The 12,091-nt window shown below is 51.1% G+C and overlaps 2 protein-coding genes and 1 non-coding gene across 11 annotated transcripts in view; 2 read left to right on the top strand and 1 right to left on the bottom strand.

Moving 5' to 3' along the window:
* Window positions 1-688: 688 nt before the first annotated feature.
* Rab26 (RAB26, member RAS oncogene family) lies at window positions 689-5,571 on the top strand. 2 transcript variants are annotated; one of them, XM_021220908.2, is made up of 9 exons: window positions 689-1,194; window positions 2,272-2,382; window positions 3,795-3,836; window positions 3,911-3,977; window positions 4,134-4,186; window positions 4,445-4,510; window positions 4,596-4,652; window positions 4,751-4,827; window positions 4,930-5,571. In XM_021220908.2, exons 1-9 carry the CDS (start codon window positions 988-990, stop codon window positions 5,030-5,032), a joined length of 783 nt encoding a protein of 260 aa, XP_021076567.1. In that variant the 5' UTR covers window positions 689-987; the 3' UTR covers window positions 5,033-5,571. The 2 variants fall into 2 exon arrangements, with proteins under 2 accessions (XP_021076567.1, XP_029388698.1); XM_029532838.1 differs by lacking the exon at window positions 4,134-4,186 and having other exon boundaries at window positions 862-1,194; window positions 4,431-4,510.
* Window positions 5,572-6,220: 649 nt separating this feature from the next.
* On the bottom strand, window positions 6,221-6,298 carry LOC115062864. The gene has a single exon (XR_003842776.1). It is a non-coding gene; the product is annotated as a small nucleolar RNA SNORD60 (small nucleolar RNA).
* Window positions 6,299-6,827: 529 nt separating this feature from the next.
* Traf7 (TNF receptor associated factor 7) overlaps window positions 6,828-12,091 on the top strand; it is an 18,220-nt gene continuing 12,956 nt past the window's right edge. For 4 of the 8 annotated variants that reach the window (XM_029532832.1, XM_029532835.1, XM_029532834.1 and 1 more), the window contains exon 1: window positions 7,218-7,317. The gene's annotated coding sequence lies outside the window, so the exon portion shown is untranslated. Of the gene's footprint in view, window positions 7,008-7,217; window positions 7,318-12,091 lie in introns of those variants that run through there. The other 4 variants (XM_029532833.1, XM_029532831.1, XM_021220905.1 and 1 more) reach the window with 3 other exon arrangements.

The following is a 12,091-nucleotide window of genomic DNA, read 5'->3' as shown; positions in this document are numbered from 1 at the left end:
AAATCCCAGCAACCACATGGTGGCTCACAGCCATCCCTAACAAGATTTGACGCCCTCTTCTGGAGTGTCTGAAGACAGCTGCAGTGTACTTACATAGAATAATAAATAAATCTTTTTAAAAAAATATGTGGGGGCTGGTGAGATGGCTCAGCGGGTAAGAGCACCCGACTGCTCTTCCAAAGGTGCAGAGTTCAAATCCCAGCAACTACATGGTGGCTCATAACCATCCTTAACAAGATCTGATTCCCTCTTCTGGAGTGTCTGAAGACAGCTACAGTGTACTTACATATAATAAATAAATAAATCTTTTTAAAAAAATATGTGAGGGAGATCATCGTGTCCATTATGCCTCTGATCAGCTGAGCCCAGAGTGCTCAGGGGAAGCAGGCATTGTTTGTAAAGCATGAGTGTTGGAGCTTCTTGAATTTGCCTGTCCTGGAGGGAATAGCATTGAGTATCTCTGATAGGAAAAAAAACCCAAAAGCCCTGAATCTTGCCTATTCATGCAAGCCATCTGCCCCAGCATCCTCACCTCAGAACACATCGTAGTCCCAGGTCCATGGAACAGTCTATTGAGCTAGGTTACTGACCTGGGACATTGAAGACTGGGGCAGGGAGAGGACACAGGATCCTGGTGCTTCACTAGACAACTGGAGCCCTTGAGCACAGTGCACTTGGAGCATGCTCCTGGGATGCACACCTAAGGCCTTCTTGGGACCTCTTGACCACGCCCCTGGAGCGGCAGACTTATTTGCATGGCTCCGCCTCAGAGCAACCATTGGCAGCGGTGGCGGGAGGCTGGGCCTGAATGGCTGCACCGCCTGTGGGGACGCGGGGGCGGGGCAGGCACCGAGTGCTGGAGATGCTGCTGCTGCTGCCGCCGCCGCTGCCGCTGTGGGACGGGTTCGGGTCCGAGTCGGTCTTGGCGGGTACGGGGCGTGGGACAACCCGGGACACCGTGGTAGCAGCAGGAGCACACTGAGAATCATGTCCAGGAAGAAGACCCCCAAGAGCAAGGGGGGAAGTGTGCCGGCTACCTCTACGCTGCCCGCCGCCGCCGCCACCGCCAACGGGCCACGTCTGGCACATCCCAGGACTGCGCGCCCTGGCCCAGAGGCACCGCCCAATGGGCCCCCGCAGTCCGTCCGGCCGTCACTTGGTAGCACTGGAGACTTCTACGACGTTGCTTTTAAGGTGAGCCAGGCACCTCCCCGCCATGGGAATGCAGCAGGTGGCGTTGGATCCTAGACTGCCGCGGGGGAAGAATGCAGGGCCTTGCAGACCCTTGGCGCTGAATTGGCACAGCACCTTGCAGCTGGCACAGCAGTACCTTATATTGTCACGCGACCCTACGTGCATGCACGAGCGCGCCCGTACACTCACACACACACACACACACACACAACTATTAGACTTGGGTCTGGGGTATTCAACAGCTGGCAGGGCCCTACTCCCACTCCCCTACTGTAAGGCCAAGCAAGGGGTCCTGAAAGATTAGAGTTCTGAAACTGTCCCTCTGGAATCCATGGCTCCTACTGGTGCTCCTGTCACATCAGTTCCCATCCATATGCTGCCTTTCCTCACCCCCCAGGGGCTGTTAAGTCTCCTTTTTCTGGGAGATAGGAGAAGGGCATCCAGACCAGACCAAAATTGAAGCCTATGTGAATTGACCTCCGAAGGCAGGGCCATCACTGGGTTCTGGAACATTGGCCTCAGGGATCACGTGGGTGGGAAAGACTTCACTGGTCGGCCCCTCAGGCCCACAGATCATCCCTAGCCCCTCTTCACTTCGAAAGCTGACTGTCACACCTCTCTTGAACCTTGCGGCCGAGATTTGTGTCTTTGCTGGAATTTGAAGAGGCCCCCAGTACTGAGTCCCCACAGGTCTCTTAGGAGCTTCCAGCTGCACTCCCATGGCTCTGCTCCCTATAGGCCCCAAATGCTGCCCTCCCAGATCAAGCATGTGTCCATGGAGGAGGGGTATGTAAGATCCTGGACGGGGACAGCTGTCCTCACTCCCTGTTGACTGAGGCGGCATTGTTGGAGGGAGATGTGACAGGAGACTAACGGAGGGTGGGGGGGGGGAAGACGCTGGGCATCGATGCTATTGGGGTCCATGCTGCTCTGTCCCCCAGGCTGTGCTGAACCTACAGGCCTGGGATACTCCTCTCCTGCCCCTCCCCCACAGCTCAAGGCAGATCAGAAGCATCTCTAGGTGGGCAAGGCCTTCAGCTCCAAGCCTGAATCCTCTGACCCTCCTGCCTGTTCTAGGTCATGCTGGTGGGGGATTCCGGCGTGGGGAAGACCTGCCTGCTGGTGCGCTTCAAGGATGGGGCATTCCTGGCTGGAACCTTCATCTCCACCGTGGGCATCGACTTCCGGGTGAGAGTAGAGGCTGGTGTTCCAAGCTCTGACTGGGTCCAACTGTGCTATGGTTCCTATACAGTCCTCCCACTACCCTTGGCATGCGGATTCTCCATCTCCTCAGGTGTCCATAGGCCCAGGGGTTGGAGCTTAGCTACCAAACCAGCTGCTTCCTGGGAGGGTCCTGGGAAGCCTCCTGACACCCAGGCTAGCACTGTGCTGAGCTCCAGGGGAGTGACAGCGAGAGAAAGCCTGTTCACTCAGATCCCTGCCTTTGCATATGGAGACCTCCTTAGCATCCCAGGCAGGGTGTTGGGAGCGCTAGCGTTAAAGCCCATCCCCACCCGCACCCCTGCCCAGTCTGAATCTCATGTGCTGAGGTGTTGGTGTGTTCTTGGCAAATCCTGAATTTGCATTTTTCTCACCCTCTAATTAGACCCAGTTAGCAGGAAGTTGTGAGGCCCATTTCTGGAGACAGGGAAAGGGGCTCCCTCCAGCGGGGACTGTTCTTTATGCTGTACAGGCCTGGAGGATTGTAGGTCTCCTTAAACCCTCTAGGGTCTAAGAGTCTAGGGTGAAGTAAAGGCTGAAGTGCCAGAGGGAGCGAGATAAGCATGAGAACAGGGCTTCTTGCCTGTCATGGCCTCCCCCCTCCTCCTCTTGGTTTGTAGGGCTGCTTGGTCTGTATTCCTGTTCAGGGTGCAGGAAGGGTGAAGCATGCTCCCATGCCAGGCTGAGCCTGGGTCCCTCTGGAAGCTCTGACAGGAGAAAGGGAGAGCTAGGCCTAGCCTCCCATAGCTCCAGCCTCTAGTCAACCCTTCTTAGGGAAGACAGGCGGATGGCACTCCAGTCTTGTGTCTAATCTTGAAAGGGACCGATCCGGAAAACCTGCAGACAGCAAATTCACTAGTATCCCCTATACATCAACCATAGATCTGGGCGCTGTGGGCATAGTAGAGTCAGACAAGCATAAGACCATCCACTGGGAAATGGGTATCCCAGTGACTGAGAGGGTGGGGGGATAAAATCAGCTTCTCTCGGCAGGGTGTAGTCCTCAGTGTTCACAGTAGTTCAAATTGAAGGTGTTCCTAAGCTACTGTCTGCCTTTATGCCGGAACTGTACTAACAGTTCCACATTTTTGACAAGTAGGAGCTGGTATGACCTGTGTGTACGTGCTTGTGTTAATAGAGGCCCAGGGTTGGCACTGGAGGCACTGGCAGGGGGCATCTGTCGTCTGCTAGATTTTAAGCAGAAATGTGACCTTAAGTTCTCAGATCAGAAAGAGACCCAGGAGGCCCTGTAGGAATGGGATATGAGGTCCTCCAACTTCCACTCAGTGGAAGTTCATCCATGGCTTCTATTACTGCCTTTCCTACTTCCACCAGAAGATGGCAGGCATCCTCACTGGTGCTGACTGCTTCTGTTTCAGAATAAAGTTCTGGACGTGGATGGCATGAAGGTGAAGCTGCAGGTGAGTTTACAGGAGTGTGGGGCTGGAGACATCAGGGAGAGGCCGGGCAGTATGACCAGTGCCTGTTGCCACAGATCTGGGACACAGCTGGTCAGGAGCGGTTCCGAAGTGTCACCCATGCCTACTACCGAGATGCTCACGGTAAGACATGGGGTCGGGCTGTCCTCCACATAGTCTGGGTTACCTACCAGCATGGGGGCAGGAGGCGAGTAAGCACACTATGGGACAGCAGGTGAGGGTGTGGGTAGTTAGGAGCCACCAGGCCCCAGGGCTGTCCTCATTGCTTTCCATATCCAGCACTGTTGCTGCTCTATGACATCACCAACAAAGATTCTTTCGACAACATCCAGGTCAGTGGCCTTGTGGGGGAATGAACCAAGACTGTCTAAATGGCATCAAGAACCCCAGAGTCCTGCTACTTAACAGGAAGGATAGACATGAACCCCTTGGCTCATGGTTGCCATGCTATTGGCTAACTCAATGGGCCTGGGTGACACCTGGCTCCATTAGCAGGACTACTTGGATAAGGGCTTCTAGCAAAGCCAATCAGGTGTGGCACAAAAGACCAAGGACCAGCCCTGGGACTGGCCCCAGCTTTCCCCATACAGGCCTGGCTGACAGAGATCCAGGAATACGCCCAACAGGACGTGGTGCTCATGCTGCTAGGGAACAAGGTGGGACTCTGGGCCTGTCCTCTCCAGCCTGGCCCACAGGGTGCGCCAGGGACGGGCACTAACGAAATCCCTGTGCCTGGGCCAGGTTGACTCTACTCAAGACCGTGTGGTAAAGAGGGAAGATGGGGAGAAATTAGCCAAGGTGAGTCAAGACAGGGAGGGTGATGAGGGTGTTCTTGAGATTGGGACATTGGGCTGCCCCCAGGTGCCCAGCACCCAGCTGGCAGTAACTATTTGCAGGAGTATGGGCTACCTTTCATGGAGACCAGCGCAAGGACTGGCCTCAACGTGGACTTGGCTTTTACAGCCATAGCAAAGTAAGTCCTGGTAACGAATAGAAACACTACCTCACATTCTAGGATAAGTAGGCTACCTTGTGCTATAATATTATCTACGTGCCCTCCCCTGTTGCTCTTCAGGGAGCTGAAACAAAGATCAGCCAAGGCTCCCAGCGAGCCCCTCTTCAGGCTGCATGACTATGTGAAGAGGGAGGGCCGAGGGGTCTCCTGCTGTCGATTCTGAACCTTGCTAAAACTCAGTTCCACGCTGGAGGGCGCAGTTCCACCTTTCTGGGAGTCTACAGACGTGTCCTCAGAGGATGCCCGCCCTAGTCTTTCTTTCCAAGACACCAGAAGCTGATGCTCTTATCCCCTGTGCCCCAGTGGCCACCAGAAATTGTCTTGAAGCATACAAACCATGCCATGGCACACTCCTGCCCTCTCCTGGGCACTCCCAGAAGTGAGGAGGGGACCACAGGCGCCTCTTTATGGAAGAGCCGTGCTATAGCACACTGCTCAGGCAGGACCCCACCCAAGGCTATGCCAGTCACTGTCCATTTGTTGGGCTGCTCCCAACTCACTAGGAGGCTGATATAGGGGAGCACAGGAAGGTAGAACCCAGTCACCACTTGACAGGCCCAGTCCTTTCCAACTCGTACCAAAGTCACCAAACCACAAATGTTGAGTGAAAACCTGTCCTCTAAGTTCGTATTAATAAAGGTGTTTCCAGAGTTCGTGTCATCTATGGAAAACCACCTTGGGCAAAAATGGCTTAGTGGGGGGTAAAGGGACCTCCCTGCAAGTCTGATGGGAGTCCCAGCCTCGGAAATCACATGGGGAAACACCCGCAGACACCCTCACCAAAATTGCCACAGGAATAACTGTTAAGATTAGGGTGCCCACAGCCTGTTCCTTAAGTAGTGCTGGCTTATAAACTCACCCTAGATTAAAATTATTCAAACAGAAGGTCTTAGTCGAACTCCTTAGCAGACTGCGTGACGCCAAACCAGGGCCTCTACAGCACTGTGCTAACAGCACATAAAATCACGACGTTTGAAACGACAGTAAGATTGCATTTCACTTTATTGCTAAGAAACACAGATACAGCTGGGCGTGGTGGTGCACGCCTTTAATCCCAGCACCCGGGAGGCAGAGGCAGGCGGGTTTCTGAGTTCGAGGCCAGCCTGGTTTACAAAGTGAGTTCCAGGACAGCCAGGGCTACACAGAGAAACCCTGTCTCGGAAAAAAAAAAAAAAAAGAAAAAAAAAGAAACTCAGATACACGGATGCCCAGCTTACCAACCAACACTCCTACCCGTTGGGGCTCTAGATGCAGCGGACTCAACATGCCCTGAAAAAAAAATCAAACAACAGAAACCTTCACTTTGGGTAACTTTTCACTCAAAACCCATCCAATTAATGACGTTGCGCCCAAACCTCAGTTTTATAATGTAATCAGACTACACATGCAGTTTTCATACGAGGTGTCAGAAATTAATTCATCACAGGCTTGGGGCTGAAAAGGGAAGCCAGGCCCGACCGGTTCATACCTGCAAAATTGGAGTCAGAAGGTAAATGGGAAAGGGTTAAACCCTTAGGACTAAAGCTCTTCAGCTCGGGAGGAAGGTAGATCTGTAGCTGAGAGTTCCATTCGGCGACCACTACTCACAAACCGTTCCTTACAAAACCTAGACGAAAGAGAAACTAGCGCACGCTCACTCCCGAAAAGAGCGCCGCTCGCGAGGCTTAAGCATTTATAGAGCTTCCCCTTATGTGATTGGGCCACCTCTGAGGAAGTGCCCACCTTCTTCCACTGCTGATATGCTCCTCAAGCTGTCCTGCAGTTTCCACCAATCGTACAGTGGATTTTGTTTTGGAGGCGGTATCTTGAGTAGCTGGAATATCCTCCCGGTTGTAGAGCCATTGAGTCCATGAATGACGAGTCCAGTTAGCCAATCAAATTCCGAACTGCAACATAGAGTGATTCTGAAGCTACCAATCCGATCCTTCAGTGCAGAGGTCGCCGGAAGTCGTAGTTTAGGAAGCTCAAAGCGTGAAGCAGCCCCCAGAGTTCCTGAAGTCTGTGAACTACAAGTTCCGACCTGCACAGTGCCCCGGGACTTCCGGCTCCCGTATCCTGAACCTTTCCCGGTCGCAGGCCGAGAGGGGGCAAGATGATGCCGGTGGGTGTAGTCGCTGCTCCCAGGCAGCCGCGGGCGGGTGAGTGAGCGCGCGGAGCACAGGACCTGGGGCTCCTTCTTCCGGGGAGGGCGGTGGGGCGCGGGCTGGTTATGGGAGCGCCGCGAGCGGTCGTGGGCCTAGCCTGGGGGGCGGGACTGAGACAGCTGGGGTCTCAGCCTCTGTAAGTCCTCCTGACTCTAAGTAAATCCGTCTGTCACTCCTTCCCTTCATTCTCTCTTTCGTTGTCTCTGTACTCCTACGTTTTTTGAGCGCTGCCTGTGTGCCAAGCGGTATCCTAGGCTCTGGAGAGTCGGCGGAGAACCGGATTCCAAACTGATAAGCTCATCTGGTACGCGGTTTTGAGACAGACCATTCTGCCTCTAGGGCCCTATGGATTGTACGCAGTTTAGCAGCAATTCTGGGTTTGTTCACTGAATGGTAGTAATACCCACAGCCCTGTTTTGTTACGACAAAAAAATGTCTCAAGACTCTGGTAACTGTCTCCTTGTGGCAACTCACCTGCAGTACTGTTATTCTAGTTAAAATAAAAAGTTAAAAAATCATGAGGAACTGTGATGAGTGTTACGGGGGGGAGGGGGACTGAACACAGATAAAGTGTTGGGCGTTCTTAAATCTTTGGTAGGGAGCCCTACAGTTAGCTAAAGACCTGATGGAGAAGCAGTCAGTCTTGAGACATTGCAGAATGAGGGTGTCAGAGGAGCAAGCTAGCAAGTACTAACAAGTGGTAGGTGAGGTTAAGAGGCAGAGCAAGGCAAAGTCTGAGAAATACAGCCTTCTGGTATGCGTAATGGTTTATGAGTCAAGTGAGATAGTGAGGAAGCTGGATCAGCGCCTTCTAACCTTCACTAGAGGCCAGTTGTCCCAGCCCAGATTCTGTTGAGGCAGGCCAACATGATCAGATGAGGCTGAGGTCTGGAGATATCTGTCTCATCTCCCCTCCTGCCCCTCTCCCTGCACACACAGGCTCATTCCTTGGCAGCCTTGTTCTTTAGTCGTCTTTGGGCCTCTCCATGTCCCTGATCCCTTTCCTGAGGCACTTTGTGGCAGGTGCTGCTTCAGTCATAAAGACACTCCTGAAGATACTCTATACATTCTTGTTTCTCTGTAGAAACTCAAGTCCCTGTACCCCGAGGTCCTAAATCTATTTGCAGCTGTCTCTTCAGGAAATGAGAATGGCTGTGTACAGCCTGACTAAGGTGACCACAGACTAGGAAGGAGTGGCTAAAAGTATTGCCCAAATCCAAGAAGTTCCTTGATGTAACTTCTTGTAGCTGTACATCAGAGTCTTTCTGGAAATGAACAGGAAAGATCAAGGTGTTTAGTTATGAGCTAAGGCTGACACACTAGAAACAAATGGGGCTTCGTACCCTACCCTTCCCTTGCGGCTGGCTTCTAGTTCCTCAGGGGTCAGACTAAACAGTCTTTGGGGTATCCCGATTCTAAGCACCAGAGGGTATACAGCTCGGATGAAGCAATGCCTGGTGCAGGAAACAGAAAGAAGGTGCAGCTGAAGCTGTCTCTAATAGCTCCTTTCAGACTTGGATCCATTAAAATGTTTCATAGTGAGGAATACAGTCTCCTTCAAGGTCAAGCAATTACCCAGTTATTCCTCTCTTGAATCTGGCCAGAACGTATAGGCAGCTTAGTCTCTGTGGTGGGCTGCCTGACTCAACTCAGAAGAGACTAACATGATGGTACAGAGGGGTTCTTAGTTTAAGGATAGCAATGGAGTAGCAGAAGGAACAAAGTTTGAGTCAGCCTTTGTGTGCCCACAATCTGGATTGTCTGTGGGCCAACGTTTGGCCTTTCTCAGCAACCGCTCCATTCTCTCAGAGCTATTGCTATTGCTGTAGCCATAGCATTTAGTTATCTCTAATAGCTCCTTTTAAACTTGGATCTATTAAAATGTTTCATAGTGAGAAATACAGTCTCCTTCAAGGTCAAGCAATTTACCCAGTTATTTATCCTCTCTTGCATGGTCAAAGTAGAATTTGAACCCAGGTCTGTCTGAGTCTAGAGCCCATGGTCATAATTACTCTACCATAAGTGCCATATGTGTGAAGTGCCAGCCTGTGCCTGCTTTTAAGAACTGTCAGCTGAAGCCAGGCGTGGCGGCGCATGCCTTTAATCCCAGCACTCGGGAGGCAGAGGCAGGCGGATTTCTGAATTCGAGGCCAGCCTGGTCTACAAAGTGAGTTTCAGGACAGCCAGGGCTACACAGAGAAACCCTGTCTCGAAAAAAAAACAAAAACAAAAACAAAACAAAACAAAAAACAACAAAAAAAGAACTGTCAGCTGGTTGTATCTTATTGTAGACAAGGGTTCCCATAAATCTGGTCTTACTAGCAAGTGGGCACCCAGCAGTTTATCAGATCTCTGACTGGCTTGTGCATGAGAAACCCCCATCCTTCAACAGAGACTCTTAGCATCCCAGAATGCCAGTCCTAGGGAAGAGTAATACGACTTCAAGAAAACAGAGTTCTAAGACTGAGCTGGTAATGTAGGACTTGATACTTATTGAAAGTCCCAAGCAGAAGAGGTCACAGCATAGAAGCATAGAAGCCAAGAAATAAAGCCGTCCAGTTCCAAGAGATCCAGGGGAGGATGCCAGAGGGGTCGAGTTTGCAGGGGAAGCGGCCTTGAAATTCAGGTTAGATGAGTGGTTAGCTGTGAGTGCCAGAAGCAGATGTGGGATGTGGCTGGATAGGTCTCTGCTCTTCATCTTGCTTGCCTGGGACTTTGGTGATTTACCCAAGCTTCTGTGGGGTGGGACGAAGCATACACAAGGGGGTCAGAGCCACTTGAGAAGCAGATCCCTGGACCTGCTGCCACAAGTTTGACACCAGTTGGATTTGTTTGAGACAGCAGGACACTGGGATGGGATGACATCTATCTCAGAGTGTTCTTTCTGTCTGCTCGGTTGGATCTGGCTACTCTGCTCCCCTGGGAAGTCCTCTGCACTTCTAAACAAAGAAAGCTTGATTCCTGTACCACAGACAAGGCAAATAAATGTGAGTGAGGGGAGGCTAGGACCACTGGCAGAGGGGAATTGATGTCCACTGAACTCGGAAGGGGTTCAGCCTGGGCAGGCCAGGTACAGAGGCTGCATATGGGGTGTAAGAAGGAAGCAGAACACTGGGCGGGAGGAGCAAGTTAAGGGGAGTTGGGAGGGAAGGGGGCGAAGGTTTCTTTCTGCCCAGGGTTTTTAGAGATTCTGGGAGATCTTCAAGTCTGAGGTAAGCAAAGGCACTCTGGGGACCTTGGCTGTAATACCCTGCCTGCTTGAGGTGGAAAAGATGTGCTTAAGGGGACATTCAAGGGAACAGCCAAAGGAAGTACACATAGCTTTGTTATGGCAACCAAGTCTGTTTCTATAGGATTTGGCAGCCAGATCTGGTTTTGAGCCCGGGGGAGCTGAGGTAGGGGTTGGACATTCTTCAGGCCCCCACACTGGCTTCCTCATACCAGGAGATATGCTTCAAACTCTGGCAATATGAGCAGAGGGTGCTCTGGCTGAAGGCCAGCCTGTTGACCACCCACAGCTCAGGCAAGACTAAAGTCTTGAGCTGCTTGTCTGATGGTGACAGCCAAGATAGGTAGTGCCCTCCCCTATGAGTGGGGTGTGTGTGTGTGTCTGTCTGTCTGTTCTCCAAGACAGAGTGTCACTGTGTATCCCAGGTTGACCTTAGAGCAATCCTGCCTCAGGCTCTCAAACTTTTTGTCTGTAAAAAGACCAAATTTGGGGGCTGAAGAGTTAGCTCAGTAAGAGTACGTGCTCTTGCAGAGGACCCAGGTCAGAGCTCAGCCCCACATGGCAGCTCACAGCTGTTTATAACTCCGGTTCACAGGGTCCAGTGCTCTCTTCTGGCCTCTGTGTGAGTGAGCACTGTGTTTATGGTGCATATACATACATGTAGGCAAAACAGTAACACACATAAAATTAGACAAATAAATCTTAAAAAGAAAAAGAATCTTGAGGGATTGGTTAAGAGAGCACTTCCTGCTTTAGCAATGGCCTGAAGTTGAGTTCCTAGTGTACACATTGGGTCGCTCACAACCACTTCAAACTCTGACTCCAGGGCATCCAGCTCTCCTTCTAGTTTCTGTAGGTACCAGCACACATGCACACTTACACACGCACACACACACTTTTTTTTCCTTTTTTTATATTTATTTATTTATTTATTTTGGTTTTTCGAGACAGGGTTTCTCTGTATAGCCCTGGCTGTCCTAGAACTCACTCTGTAGACCAGGCTGGCATCGAACTCAGATATTCGCTCCTCTGCCTCCCAAGTGCTGGGATTAAAGGTGTGCACCACCAGACCTGACTTTATTTTATTTTTTAAAATTTATTTTATGTAGATACCCCACTCGCTCCAGTTGGTCCCACTTGCTCCAGCCCAAAGATTATTTATTATTACAAATGAGTACACTGTACCTGTCTTCAGACGCACCAGAAAAGGGTGTCAGATCTCATTACAGATGGTTGTGAGCCACCATGTGGTTGCTGGGATTTGAACTCGGGACCTTCAGAAGAGCAGTCAGTGCATCTCTCTAGACCCATTTTTCCTTCTTTTTTTCTTTTCTTTTCTTTTTTTTCTTTTCTTTTTTTTTTTTGGTTTTTCGAGACAGGGTTTCTCTGTATGGCCCTGGCTGTCCTGGAACTCACTCTGTAGACCAGGCTGGCCTCGAACTCAGAAATCCGCCTGTCTCTGCCTCCTGAGTGCTGGGATTAAAGGCGTTTTCCTTCTTTTTATGATAAATCTTGGGGAGCTGGAGAGTTGACTCAGTGGATAAGAGCACTTGTTGGAAAAGACCAGGGTTCAATTCCCAGCGCCTACATAGAGGTGCAGCACCTTCTCAAACACTTATATATATAAAATAATAAAAATAAATTTTAAAAAATGGTTAGTCTTTGTCTGGGGAAACGGCTCAGCAGATAAGGGCACTTGCCTTCAAGCCTAATGGCCTGAGACCTGAGGTCAGTCCCTGGGTCTCACTCCCACAAGATGTCTTCTGACTTCCACGTGTGTGCCGTAGCATAGCACATGCGTGTGCGCGCTCTCTCTCTCTCTCTCTCTCTCTCTCTCTCTCTCTCTCTC

This window comes from Mus pahari, chromosome 21, assembly GCF_900095145.1.
Source record: "Mus pahari chromosome 21, PAHARI_EIJ_v1.1, whole genome shotgun sequence".
Classification (NCBI taxonomy): Eukaryota; Metazoa; Chordata; class Mammalia; order Rodentia; family Muridae; genus Mus; species Mus pahari.
Note: the sequence above shows the minus strand (reverse complement) of the source record. Positions and strands in the feature narration are given on the sequence as shown.